The sequence below is a fragment of the Equus przewalskii genome, chromosome 8 (assembly GCF_037783145.1).
Source record: "Equus przewalskii isolate Varuska chromosome 8, EquPr2, whole genome shotgun sequence".
NCBI classification, from domain to species: Eukaryota; Metazoa; Chordata; class Mammalia; order Perissodactyla; family Equidae; genus Equus; species Equus przewalskii.
The window spans coordinates 22,970,149-22,985,065 of NC_091838.1; the positions used below are offsets into that span (position 1 = coordinate 22,970,149).

At 40.8% G+C, this 14,917-nt stretch overlaps 1 protein-coding gene across 13 annotated transcripts in view; it reads left to right on the top strand.

The window, feature by feature from the left end:
- Positions 1-14,917, top strand: part of ASPH (aspartate beta-hydroxylase) — a 208,968-nt gene that overhangs the window by 122,788 nt on the left and 71,263 nt on the right. For all 13 annotated transcript variants that reach the window (XM_070630515.1, XM_070630517.1, XM_070630519.1 and 10 more), the window contains one exon: positions 10,473-10,558. In XM_070630515.1, the coding sequence (XP_070486616.1) occupies positions 10,473-10,558 (86 nt within the window). The remainder of the gene's footprint in view (positions 1-10,472; positions 10,559-14,917) is intronic.

The following is a 14,917-nucleotide window of genomic DNA, read 5'->3' on the forward strand; positions in this document are numbered from 1 at the left end:
TTGCAATGATCAAGTTATATTTAAAGATATCCACTTGTGTTTGGTGAAATCTCAGACGATGTCTAAAAAAGTATCAATCAGATATAACTTCTGTCTTGAAAGATGTAATAATCAAAACCAGCCAATATCAATGCCAGCGAACACCAATCAAACATACAGACCCCTGTTGACATCTGAACAATCAACTAAAAAAATAAGGTAGCATTAGAAGCTAAGCTTACAAATACTAAATTATTTACTCATATAATATATACTAATCTTTAGATATATCTGAGATGCTGCAGAGCAGAATTACCTGTACCTATTTTTTTTAGTATAGGTTCTTGTCTCCCTGCCCCCATACTCTCCCCCGCACCCCCAATCCCTGTGACACATTCTTGATGGTGCTTGGGGATGTGTTTTGTTTCAGGTTCCCCTGGTGATACTGATGTACAGCCAGGCTTGGAAATTATTGTTTTCTTTGACACTACTGGGAAATCAGTATTTTATGGAAACATATTTAAAGATGACTTTAAATACCCTTAAGCACCATTTAAACAAAATTAACAAAATTTGGTAGATACTTTTCTTAAAAACTTTTTATTCATCTCCGCCTTTTTAAATTGTGTGCTATACATAATTTAACTTTCCGTGGTGACTGGAGGCTGTAATGCCCATTTTAATGAATATCACTTCTTGTGCAGTGGTCCCTTTTGGGCTGTTGAAGTGCAGAGCATTGTTTCCCTCTTCACAGTTTCGCCCATATTGCAGTGCTCTTTGAGCTGGGTTCATTTCTAGTGATTTTTCTATCTTTTTACTTCAGTCTGTCAGCTTTGACTTCTTGTTGCTGAGTATATGTCTGATTCAAGCAACCCTCACTCTCTTTAATTTGTTACTTGTAATAAGGCCTAGGGAACCAGAAGACCGAGACTGTTAGAATTGTATCTAAAATAAAACTTGAGCAAGGTGGCTATTGTCTCATGGAAGAGTACACATGGAGGTGAAATTCATAATGTCTGGAGCAGCTGTTGTTAAGCCTGTGGATTGCCCTGGCAGTGAAGGGGTTTCTGTTATGTATAGAAAACACATCGCTTAGCGTCTCTGAAATTTCTAATTTAACATATGGGGTCACATCTGTTAAAGGATTATTACTCTAGAAGGGGAGTGATGTATAATTTATTAAAACAACCCTATGGGGACACAGCGGACTACATTTAATAAACTGGAATACTTACTGGCTCCACTGAATGCTCCCAGCTGAATCCCACATTATTTCAATAGAAGGGGCAGATGAAAACAATTGCCCTTTATATAATGTTTACTGTGTTGTATTATTAGTGTCTCTCAGCTGAAAAATATTTGTGTTAACTCTTCGGTTTAAGCTTTGAATATTGAACTCCTGCTGGTATGTAGTTGATATTTAATTATGAGGAGAACAAAGTCCATTATTCCTTAGCTGTAGGAGGCAAGGAGAGAGCTTACCACCCCTCTTCCCGCCAGTCTGCAGTAAAGGCTGGCAGGTAGGAGAATCTCCCCAGAGTTGCCCAGATTGACCTCTTCTCCCAGTACTGTGCACCTACAAGGTAGATAGTAGTAGGGGAATTAGCCTCAGAAAGGGATCTTTTTGCATCAAACCCATTAATTTTCCTTTCTCACAGTGATAATACAAAGACTCCTGCCAGTAGCACTTCAATATCAACAGTAGTTGATTGGGTTTCTCAACAACGAGTAACATGGCTCTCTCTTGATATGATAGCAGATTTATTTCAGACCCCCATGTGAAGCATAGCAGTAGAATACCTTGCATGATTCCCACTTTTAAATGAAAGAGAAAAGAACCGGAGAGCTCCTCCCCACATCTTCTCCTGGTGCTTTGGAGGAGCACTGGTAGGTAGGTGCTGGCTTGCTTTCCTGGTACCCAGCAGATAGAATGTCATCAAAAAGCCTAGTACTGGATTCTTGAAGTCTTGAATGTTTTGCTCTATTGTTTCCTTCTTTTTAATCATTTCCCTTAATTTAGAGATTTATCTCACTGCCAGAGAAATTTAGGGGTTTTTTTCCTTATATTGAAATTATCATTGATTTTTTTTAAAAAGTAAAATTAACTTCCAATTCTAATACAGGAAAATTAAAATATGTAGTGGGCTCTCTGTCTTGGGTTAACTGTTAATTAATGTGAATAATATTGCAATAAAGCAATTACATGACTATTTGAGCTTTAGGCTGTGTCTCAGATATAAAGCACGTTTTTCTTCAACATCTTATTTCGGTCTTACTTTTCCTTCCCTTTAATTGTTTTGCTTTTTAGATTATTTTTCATCAAATTCCACCTTTGGATACCTAGAACCAAAAGCAGGGTCCTGCTTGAAAACACAGAGGGTTTGAGGAGCAGGGAAGTAGACTGTGGCTCCTCTGCCCCCTAGGCCTCTGTTGACTCAGGAAGTATGAGCTGGATGCAGGTAGCATGTGGCAAAGTTATTAATTGCCCCAGATCTCTGCCAGGGAAATGTTTGACAGTAGAGCAAATGAGGTATCTTTAAAAAATAATAAGAATAATTCCCCAGACATTTACTAATAGGGGATGTCATACACATCTCTCATTTAATTAAAGAGCAGAAGTTTTAAAGTAAGTGAAAATTAGGTATTACAGATGGAAGTCATGATTAACATTGATATGATGTTTTATGTTCCTTTATGGTTGATAGATGGGGGTCGGATATTATCCCTATTTCAGGGAAGTGAGATTAAGCAAGTTGCCCAAGAAGGGCAGAACCAAGGCTCACAGCCTGGCCTCCAGACACCGTATCGTGGGATCTTCCTACTAGGCCAAGTGTCTCTGTGTAATGTGTAAACACTGGGTCTTTGAGATATAAAATGAAGGAAAATTACTGTGGTTATTTAACTACCTTTATCCTTTGAGACAAATAGTGCAAAGTTCAACTACTTCTTTTATTCAACACAATACTTACACTTAATTCCACTCTGTCGTCACTCTCAAAGCCCTTAGGAACATCCTAGTTTCTTAACTTCTGGGCCAGATGCCAGAGATAATGCAAAATGGTCAAAAGCATAGACATTGGAGTCAAGACAACCCCAAGCTCCAGTCTTGGCTCCTACTGTTTACAATTTGTGCAAACTGGGTGAGTCACACATGTGTCGCAGAGTAAGTGACTGATAAATGTCAACTGTTATTATCAGCAAATAATTTGATAGGGTATTAAGCAATGACTCAGAACATAAAAGAGAGCTGCTTAGTGATGTTCTACTAAAATTACCTGAACTTTGCAGCCCAAAAACTTACTGGTTAATTGTGTGTAGTGTTCTGCCATTTGTGTTCTAAATTGCTAAATACACTACAAAAACTTAAGTGGAATAAGACATATGAAATAACTATCGGTCTTCTCTATAAGATCTTCAGTGGAAATTGTCACATACATACCTTGTTTCTTATTTTCCTCCTCTGTCTCCTCCATTGTCATCCATTGACGTTTTTTGGATTAGACCTTCTTTATAAAGTGAGCTACTCTCAGTTTGTTCTCTGTCTTGGTTGCTTATAATTTTCTGTTGAAACAGCTGATATGCCCAAGTTATAAATTGACATTGCCCTTTCCCCTTCTAGAATGTCTTGATTCATTCATGCTTGCATGCATTCATACGTTCAGAAACATTTGTTGAGGAATATCTATAGGACAGGCCATGTGCTAGATGCTGTAAATAAATTATGAGTAAGACAAAGTTCTTTCCTCACAAAAATTAACAATCCAGGAGGTGGAGGGGGAGTAGGAAGAGATAGAGGGTGAGTGAGCGCACACTATATATACAACCAACTTAAATACAGCCTGACAACTTTTCTATTTCCAGAAACAAAATGTTATATGAGCACAGAAGAGAAAGGTTTTTTTTTTTTTGCATGAAGATGTCTTACATGACTTGAAAGAGGAAATGGCATTAAAATTAGGTCTTAAAAAGTTGAAATACAGAGTATTCTTTGATAGAAATAGAGGGAAGGGTTTTCTAGGAAAGAAACACCATGAGGAAAGTCACAAAGGTGTGAAGTTCATGCCATCGAGAGGCTGTATAAAGGAGATATAAAATGCTCTACAGGTAGGTAACAGAAGATGAAAATAGAGACTAGGGGCCCGTTTGTGAAAGGCAGTAAAGCTGATTCAAGGAAACTCAACTGTGAAAGAGCTGAAGGTGTACGTTATTTTCTTGAATAAATAAGGCATTTCAGGTGGCTTTTGAGTTAGTGGGAGAAATTCTCGTTCTCTCTTGCTCCTCGCTCTCAGAATAAAGTTAAATTAATGTCCTTAATTAGGCAGACAAAATTGTGTCTAAAGCAAAATGACAGCCCAGGGCAAGAGCAGATGCCATGACCGTCAGTCTGGTTTCGTGGGCATCTAGGATCTCTTGTCTGGTGGGGGCGGGAGCCCCAGCTGTCTACTTTGTCTTATGTTTTCAAAAGCCCAATTCTTGCTATGCCACTGCCCTGTCATAGTCGGGGTGTATGTTGTCTCTCAACAAGACTTATACTCCCTGAACATGCACTCCGGGCCTCTCCTGGCTCATGAAGCAGGCTCAGCATCACTAAGGCCATGACCTCAGATGTGGGGAGAACGCAACTCAGTACCTGGGATCCCTGAGCAATGTCTCCACCTTCAGCTTTCCAAAATTCCTATAATAAGAACATTCACATAGATGGCACCAAACTGTAGCATCCAACAGGAGGAGATTTTTAGCCTTTCACTTCCAAGAAAAATAACTAAGGTGACAGTATAAGTTCCCAATTGTAATTGAATTACAAAGTAAATACTCTTCCCTCTGTCTCTACCTGGGTGTACTTCAGCTGTCACTTTCCCTCCCCTCCCAATTAGATTAGCACCATTCCTGGTCCACACTTATATCATTCCCCTAAGGGTTAATTACCCATTTACATCTTTCTGGGCAGTAAGACTGTAGCCTCCTCGAGGAAGGTTCTGTTGAATTCCTAGCACCTAGCACAATCCTTGGAACACAGTCCCATTTTAGCAAATAGTTGAATGAATGAATGAGCCAGTGAACAAAGTTGGTCTCAATCCAAAGTCCTGAGGCTCTCTCCTCCGTGTACGGAGTCACACACTGCAGAACAGCAATGATTTGATGTAGTGTAAGAGTAGTTGAAAGAATAATGTGCTTGGAATGAATGGTAAGGCAGAGGGGCAGTCAGGAGCAGAAAAGGCAGCTGGGATATTAAATAAAGAAAATACATACATGTCATCGAGGGCCTAGTTAGATTTAGAAAGGCTTGTTTTTTTTTTTCCTTTTTCTTTTTTTGTGCAGGGAGGAGCCTCTTAAGCATGATTGAGTTTGAATTACCTCCCAGTAGTGGGGAAGGGAGCTCAAAACCAGATTTAATTTTCCTTTAAAAGTATGACATTTTTACACCCAAATGCTTTTCATACTGTTATACCTATAATAAGAGTCTTCACTGAGAATCATGTGGTTTCTCTCTTCCTTATGACTTTGTTAATTCAGATATTGAAGTATAATTTACATATGATGAAATTCACCTTTTGTAGTATGCAGTTGTTACTTTTGACGTATGCAAAGACATCTAGATACAGTTTATTCACCACAATAAATATATAGAACTTTGTAACCCCAAAATTCTCCTGTACCCTTTGTAGTCAATCCCTTTCCCTACCCCATCCTCTGGAACCACTTATCTGTTTCCTTTCCCTACAGTTTTTCTTTTTCCAAAATGCCACATAAAGGGAACCATCCAGTCAGTAGCCTTTTGAATTTGGCCTCTTTCACTTAACATAATGCATTTGAGAGGTATCTGTGTTGTTGCATTCTTTGTACTATGGCTGAGTAGTGCTCCATTGTATTGCTGTACCACAAATTGTGGGTCCATTCACCAGGTGATGGGCGTTAGGGTTTTTTCTACTTTTTGGCTGTTGTGATCAGTGCTATAGTGAATATGCACATACAAATCTTTGTGTGGTTGTCTGTTTTCATTTCTCTTGGGTAGATAACTAGGAGCAAGATTGATAGGATGGCATTCTAAGGAATTTAGTTTTTATTTTGTATGCCGGGGGGATCCATGGGTGTATTTTAAGCAGTGGGAGACATGGACAGATGGTGTTTCAGAAAGAGCCTCAGGACAGTCTAGAGCATGGGGACAGACGGGAAGTGGGGAGACTGATTAGGAGATTGGTGCTTTCCTTCCTACCTTGTGGCAGACACTGCCGTTTTTGTCACTTGTCAATGGAATGGGTCTAGAGCATAGAGTGATGCAAAAATTTTGTGTCTATTTGTATTGGTGTCCAACTTTTCCCCATAAGGCATAATATAAAAACATCTTCGATGGACTAAGTGGAAATGAAAGAGAGTCAACATTTATTTTTATATAATCTAAGTGTGCATCATTAGTGCTTTTCTTATGCCATTAATTATTCTTTTATTTTCCTTTTTTCCCATTTTATTTGCTCTTAATGTTTCAACCGTGGCATAGCAAGAGAACTAAGGGTTTGAAATATACCTGGTCGCTTTTCTTCCTTCTTTGTGGTTTTGGCAAAGGGTAAAATACTTGTAATGGCAGTGATTACAAAATATATACAAAGTTTAATATAGCATAGGCAGCTTCCTCCTAAACCATTATTAAAAATCCATATTCAACAAAATTAACAATTCATTCCAGTACCTTCTAGGTTTGCCTTGAAAGATTATTAACATGATTTAGGTCAACTGAAAATTAGAAGCACAGGATTTTCGCGTTCAAAGAGACCTTAAGAGAACCAGCCTATGTCACTCATGTGTAGTTGAAAAAACTGAGGCCCAAAGGAGCCTGAGAGCATTCAACCTGGTCCAGTCATTAGCCCACTGTTTCTGCAGCTAGGCAATGTGCCTCCCAGAACAGGAAGGAAGAGATCTGTTTTTCTAACAATTGGGAAAATTGCTTTACATTTTTTCTACACTTAAAAATAAAAATAGGCATGATAGAACAAAACTTGAATTTCAAAGAGAGCAGCAATAGTTGGGAGCTATTAAATAGAAGATATGTGAAAGATGGAACCAAGTAATTTCTTGGTAATGGATGCTATGAGATTTTAAATATTTTGTCTCTTTTTCATAATGATATTGAAATATTTTGACACTAAGACACATACAGTATGGCTGTTTAACCAACATTATTTTACTGTTGACTATTGTGGACGTCTTGAACTGCCAATAGTTTCTTTTTCTTCTAAATAAATCTCATGTTAACTTTAACTGTATAACATGGGAGACATGTTTGCGGAAACTGATGATGCCAGCAGTAAAACCCTCTACTCAGGACACTGCAGGCTTGCCTGGTCCCACTGGCAATCTGCTGACAGACACTTCCCCAAAATCAAAATGAGCAATTGAGAGGCATAAGTCAGTGCTGAGATGACAAGACACTAGCTCCCACCACTGTAAATCAACAACTCAGTCAAATGTCAATTCATTTTCCGTATCCTCAGCATGTCTGCTAACACGTGATGACACACAGTTGAAAATGCCCATTACAATTTTTTTCACTCTCTGCTTTAGACATTTATTTCTTTCAAGCAAAGAGGGCCTGAGGGTTTGGAGAGGGGAGAAGAGGAAGGTGGAATAAACAAATAAAGGAGCATAGCAATTAACAAAGAGGCACAAGGAATGAAATAAAGGAAAGGTGATTAAAGGACCCACGTGCTTACTGATAGAGCTGCATTGAAGGGTGAGGCTTGGATGAGCAGGAAGAATAGGTGTCTTAATACTGAACTCCAGAATTAGATATTCCCACCCACGCTAGGTGGCGGGGAACAGCCCTGGGTCCCCCAAGTGCAACCCCTCCCTGTAGGATGTGTGATCAGCTCAGCGCAGGATGCATGCTCTTCGGAGGAAGAAAAGGAGTGCAAGTGAGCTACAGCACCTTGTCCCTTCCCCTAACTCAGTAATCAGAGAAGTCACACCACCTCCCCTGTGGGGAGAGGCAAGAGGCTAAGGGTTTCTAGGAAACTTCACTCCTTTTGGAAACCGTATGAGTGGGAAATAAGTGCCCCCTTCCTCCTGTGTGGACAAGAGAGGGGACTTGTCAAGAGACTGACCTTTTTGGAACCTCATCACCACATCTGTGAGGTTAAATTCCCTGTATCCAGGAGGTTGAGAGACTAGAAGGAGACTGGCACAGAGTGAGCGCTAAAAAAATAGTAGCGATTCTGCTCGGTCTTCATTTGCATAATTCCACATGTTCTTTCTTTGCCCTGTTTTACTGGCCTTTTCCAACGGAGTTTGTGATTTGCACAACCAGATGAGTATGGCTCCATCTTCTAAAATAGGGTAAATATGAGAAAGAATAGATCTGTGAGCAATAGTGAATTACGTATCTCATCTACTGAGCTTGAGGTATCTGTGCCATAAATTGTAGGCACTTTAGATTTATGATTTTTGTAACACATGGAAAATTAACTAGTTAATTTGTAGCTCAGTTGGAAAATTAACAGTTAAAGCTCTTTAGAGGGCTGAAGACTGGCACTAAGGAGCACAACATCCCAGGGATCAGCAGAGGACAGGAGCCACAGAGGAGATGGGGAGGAAATGGAGAGGCCAGAGAATAAGGAGGAAAACCGGGAAAGATGGCCATGCGGAAGTCAAGGAGAGGAGCATTTCAGGGAGGAGTGAGCTGTGTCAGCTGCTGCAAAGGGGGCAGGGAGGATAGGAAGAAAAGGCCCTGCAGAGGAGGCCATAGGCATTATTAGCTCTCAGGTACAGACCAGTTAGTATATGCCAGGCACTGTGCTGTTTGCCCACATACGATATCGATTTAGTTCTCAAAAACAGTACATTCATTTAATAGATTAGGGAAGTGGGAGTCAGAAAAGTTTAGTACCAGCTTTGGTCACAGATCCTGGACATGACAGAGCTGGGACTCAGACCTTGCTGTGACTCTTAACCACTGAGCTCCCCTTCCTTCCAGAACACTTGCTTTAGCCCATATGTGGGGTGAGGGAGGCAGGGCTCCGTGGGTCGAGAGAGAGCCAGGCTGAGGGGAGGGGAAGAGAGGATGGCAAGTGGAGGAGGGCAGGCTGAGTTTGGTCTTAGTTAGTTGGTTGGTCTTAGTTGGTTGGTTGATCAGCTTTAAGACACAGAGACGTCAGCTGTATTAAATGCCAATAGGGGCTGAAAGCCAGAAAGAGAATGAGGAGACGTTCAGAGGAGAGGCAGAAGGCAAAGGGCAGGTGTGCGTGTGGAGGGGGTTAACCTTGGGAAGGAGAGACCCTCTTCCTTCGCTCATGACAGGATAGAGCAAAAGTAACTGAATGTGTAGGTTTAATGTCAGAACATTGAGAAAGTTCTCTCCTGACTGTGCTCATTTCTCTTGTCCCCCCTACTCCTCCCCCTGTCCACCACCAGTCCTCTTCTCTATCAGGAACATCTGACTTACCCTTCCAGGGCCTGCCCTTGTCGCTCTCTTGGGTCCTCAGATGGGATTATTTACTCTGGGCTTCCAGGGAACACTTGATATCCATCCACTCCACAGGCTTCGCTGGGTGTCTACCAGCAGGACCCGCCCTCTCACCTGCTGGCTGTGACTTCATGCTAAATAAGCATGAATCAAGTCAGTTGGCGTCTAAGGCATGCTGCCACTCTGCAGGAGCTTATGGTTTGGAAAGGGAGTAAAATAAGTGCACAAAAGATTATGGTAAAAGTCATATGGAAGAAGGACTAGACCATAAAAGAGAAATATGCAGGGTGCTGTGGACTTCAGTTCAGGTGGGGGGTTAGGGGGGGAAGAGGAAGAGGGAAAACGGAGCACTTGAGTGAGTGATATGTGGGGAGACTTTATAAGGAGTGTGGTTTTGAGCTAGTTGTTGAAGGATGGGCATATTTTCAACTGACAAAGATAAGGAATAGGCCATTTTGTTTGGAGAAAGTAGCATCAGAAATGGCACAAAGCTTATTTGGGGAACATGGGGAAATCCAGTTTGGCTGAAGTATGGAATACAGCTGGAATGGCAGGTCCAGGATTCAAAGGAAGAGGCTTGAGTGCTATGCTAAGAAATTCTGTTTACTTGACTTTTTTGAGAGTAGCTTCCCATTTTTATCTTTATCTGATTAGAAACATTGTAGATATATGCAAAAACTATTTTAAGCAGTCTTTTGGACTTAGCCGAGAAGTGGATCATAAGAGTTTAGAATCGTACCTACCATTTTCACTCCAGAAACTGGGCCAGTATCTCTGAGAGTTTCAGGATACCAGCATCCATCCAGTTTCCCAAGAACACTTTTGGGGATAAGTGAGGGCTGCACTGTCTCCCTGTGGCTTGGCAGTTACTGACTGTGTCATAGTGGATGTGGGTTAGGAGGTGGGAAGGTGAGCTGGGAGTGTGCTGGCTCCTGTAGTTAGAGGTTTGGGACCAACGCTAGGTTTCTCACTACTCATAAATGACTATTCTTAATAGCTGTTTCTCAATAAAAAAATAAAAACCTCTTTTTTCTTTCAGTTAAGAAAAAGAAGCCTAAACTATTAAATAAATTTGATAAGACTATTAAAGCTGAACTTGATGCTGCAGAAAAACTCCGTAAAAGGGTAGGTTGATATTTTTGTTTTGCGCAGAAAATGTGCAATGGTTTAGTTGTTAATTAAACTCAGGCGTTACTCTTGATTTGTTGAAAAAAAAAATGTGAGAGAAACAACCTTTGAATGGAGTGGGTTTTTCCCCAGGCACATCAGCATTCCACGAGAAATGAATCAAATGAAAAGAATTGCAGCTGTAATGGCCAAATGGAAATAGAAGTTACCTTCAGGCCAGCTGACTTGGGAGTCAGCCCACTTCCATCACATTCTAGTTGTGTGGCTTTGGACAAATCACTTGGCCAGTCTGAGCCTCAGTATTCTTATTTAAAAAATGAGAGAAAGAGGGCTAGCCCAGTGGTGCAGCGGTTAAATACACACGTTCTGCTTCGGCGGCCTGGGGTTTGCTGGTTTGGATCCCGGCTGCGGACATGGCACCGCTTGGCAAGCCATGCTGTGGTAGGCGTCCCACATGTAAAGTAGAGGAAGATGGGCACGGATGTTAGCTCAGGGCCAGGCTTCCTCAGCAAAAAGAGGAGGATTGGCAGCAGTTAGCTCAGGGCTGATCTTCCTCAAAAACAGAAAAAAAAAAGGAAAAATGAGGCTAATAAGTACTCTTCCTGCTTCCTTCTTGGTTTTTGTAGAGATCAAATGAGACTTTTAAAAAAACATCAACACTGTTAAGTACCATGCAAATGGAGGTTTTAATTTTATTGCACCTCGATGCAAAAAGAAAACACAAGTTAGTCCAATACTCTTAGGATATTTAATGTTAGGTGAAATGATGTTAGGTTTAACATTCTTCTCACTTGGGTTAACCTCATGCACCTCCAGTTTTCAGAGTAACTGTTTTATGTTTGGCTTTGTCATTAGTAATATTGTCATTTGTTTCTAGATATTACAGTTTTTGAAAACAGTGAATTGACACTGAATTAAAGTTATTTGTTCTCTTAATTCAGTCATATCCCTCTAATTTTCGGGCCAAATACTTATGATACTGTATTTAATGACATCGTCACTCAGTCGTCTATTTGTTTTTCCTGGAAATTTCTTCTTCTCTACTCTGTCCTTGAATTTATACTTGGTGTAGTGCTCATTAGTTTTCCTGTAAGACGCTTTTTTTCAGTAGACATTGGCTGCAAAGAAAGGGACGAGGGGACTGTAAGTAAATCAGCAAAAACAGTAAGAACACCCACGTTAGGAACTGAAGTGGGACAGGAATGTGCTTCCCACACATTTATTGGAAATGTCCCAGCGAGCATGAAGGCTTCTGTAACTATCATTAGACCAGGTTCCCAAGCCAAAGTTGGCTTATGCTCTTTACCAGCCAATAAAAATGTAATAACCCCAAAGAATATTGCAGCAAAGTCGTTGTTCACTAAATTAACCATATGGAATGATTTCTGAGTCTGCCTTGTTTAGCTTTATAAAATGAAGCCATCTACTAATGTAGGAAATTTGCATTTCTTAATAGAGACGAAGCCGGGATTTCTTTTTCTATCACCTGTTTGGCCTTCTCCACTTTCTCAGTACTAAATGCCATATATGAAAGTATGGGATGCCTATTTCACAGGCGACTTTTGGGATAAAGAACAAATGAACAGCTTTACAATAGAATTTTTATGTAATTTTATAATGAATAGTAAAGAAGGGCTCAGTTATCAAGGGGCACATAAGTCAGTGGGACATAAAAGTGCTAGAACAATCCATGGGGTATTCTCTGATTCTTGCTTATTTGGAGAAATTATGATGCTTTCCTCAGAGAGCACCCTGAATCTATAACAGGGTAAATAATGGAGGAAGAAGTGGCCACAAAGGCAATTCTTGCTTCTGAAACAACAGGGAGGTGAATTATTCCGGGAATCGTCAGCATAATTAAGTCTTTTAGGGTTTTTTTATAGCTGGCATTTTCAAGTGATGCAGCGGATGCACTGGAGTAGCTGAGGCCCATGCTGAGGCACACCTTTGGCAGAGGAGGTGCAGACTAGATTCACATCCTAGCTTCAAGTACTATGCTATGTGAAAGTCTGAGGCCGCTTTATTTTTCCTTCAAAAGTATATAGATCAGATCACATTTCAATCATCTATTTTTAAAAAATAATGTTTATCGTTTAAAACTCTTTCTTACCCTCAGAAAAAGGATTTGAAATTTTATACTGAAATGTTCATTTATTTGTTGGAATCATTTATTATTATTTTATTATAAGTGAAAAAAGAGAGGAAGGAAAATTTAATAAAGCCAGAGTAATGTCGGCACAGGAAGGTTCACACCACGCAGACTCTGAACGGAGCTAGGCATGAAGTAACCTGTAGGCAGCACCAGGGGAGCAGCGTGTCACTGTAGGGTGAATAGTGTCCAAGAGAATAGCTGTTCTGCACCAAGTCCAGAGAGAAACGTCCCACTGTAGGTCTTCATAAAGGGTACTCTGATGGACTGCGGAACCTCCTCCCTAATGTCATACCAGCGGATTCTGCAATACCTCTGCAGGGCTGTGTCCTAATGTCCTTCAGTGCAGCCACTGGCCTCATGCCAAAGCAGTGGGCCCAAGCCCATGTCTGTCCAGTGAACTGTCTTGGTCCTAGAACAAAATATAAGCTACGTGGAAGAGCAAGTGATTTTCAGGCAGTTCTTCACCAGCGTTGCATCTTGCAGTTGAGTTTTTTTAATAAGAATTGCACAATGGTGTTAGGGACTATATTCTCTAGTAATAACCTGGGAAGGGGAAATTCTTCCAGACTAAAGGCAAACACATTCACATTGCCAGACAGCTGAGGGGAGAACAGGGCTGACAGTCCCTTAGGAAGGACACACAGCCTCTGTCTTAAGGGGATCCAAAGGATGCCTAAGACGGAGCCAAAGTATTCCGGATGTTGATAGCCTTGATGGCCAACTAAGTAGGGAGTCTCAAGCAGGAACAAAATACTTTAGGCATTTTGTTATGAACTCTGCCATTCCTGTGTTTTAAATCTGGTAATGGTGCATTTAGCATAATTTTCACAAAAATAGCCTCAACATTTGCAATTTAAGTTGCGTAAGGCATGTGGTAGGCTGAAAATGGTCCCTCCCCCCACCCCCCCAAATATCCATGTCCTAATGCCTGTAAATGTTATGGTATTTGGAGAAAGGGTCTTTGCAGATATGATTAAGTTAAAGATCTTGAGACGGTGAGACTGTCCTCGGTTATCCAGTTGGGCCCTAAATGGAAAAACGTGTTTCCTTGGAAGAGTGAGACAAAGGGAAATTTGATACAGACAAAATAGGAGAAAGCACACACGGAGAGGAGAAGGCAATATGTGTGTATAGAATTGGAGATTGAAGTGATGCATCCACAAGTCAAAAAATGCTGTCAGGAGGCAAGAAACAGGATTTGCCCCTAGAGCCACTGGAGGCAGCACAGCTCTGCTGACGTCTTGATTTCAGCCCGGTGAAACTGATTTCGGACTTTGTTCTCCAGAGCTGTGAAAGACTAGATTTCTGTTGGTTTAAGCCACCGAGTTTGTGGTAATTTGTTACAGCAGTCATAGGAAACTAACGCAGATTTTGGTACTGGGCAGTGGGGTGCTGCTCTAGCAAATATGGAAAAATTCAGAAAGACTTTGGAATTGGGTAAGGAGTAGAGCCTGGAAGAATTTTGAGGTGCATGGTAGCAAAAGCCTGGATTGCCTTAAGCAGACTGTTGGTAGAAACATGGACATTAAATCTGCTTCTGGTGAGGACTCAGGGGAAGTGAGCAGCACAGTAGAGAAAGCTTCTGTCATCTTAGAGAATACGTATGTCATTATGAACGGAATGTTGATAGAGATATAGACATTAAAGGCACTTCTGGCAAGGGCCCAGAAGGAAGAACATGTTACTAAAGACTGGAGGAAAGGCAGTCCTTGTTGCAAGTATCAGAAAACTTACCTGAATTGTATCTTACAGTCGTGTGGAAAAAAAACTTGTAAGTGATGAACTTGGATATTCAGCGGGGAGATTTCCAAGCAATTTGATGAAAGTGTTTCCTGGTTTCTTTTTGCTGCTTATAGTAAAATATGAGGGGAAAGAGATAAGGAAGGAATGGTAAAGGAAAAAAAAAGACCAGAACATGATTATTTGGGAATTTCTTAGCCTATCCAGTTTGCAAAAGATGCTAAAATTAGGAAATTCACTGTTAGGGAAGTGTACTTTGGAGAGAGGCCAAGGACGGGGCTGGACATCCTTTTCCTGAAAAGATTCTGTGACTCTTAGTTCCATTCAACCATCTCATCAGAAGCCAGGAATAGAGATGAGATTATCCTGGAAGGGTCTGTGGACATGACTCTTGTCTAACGGTGTGAATCCCTGTGAAATACACAAGAGGCCCACAAAGTTTTTGAGAATATTATACCAGCAGA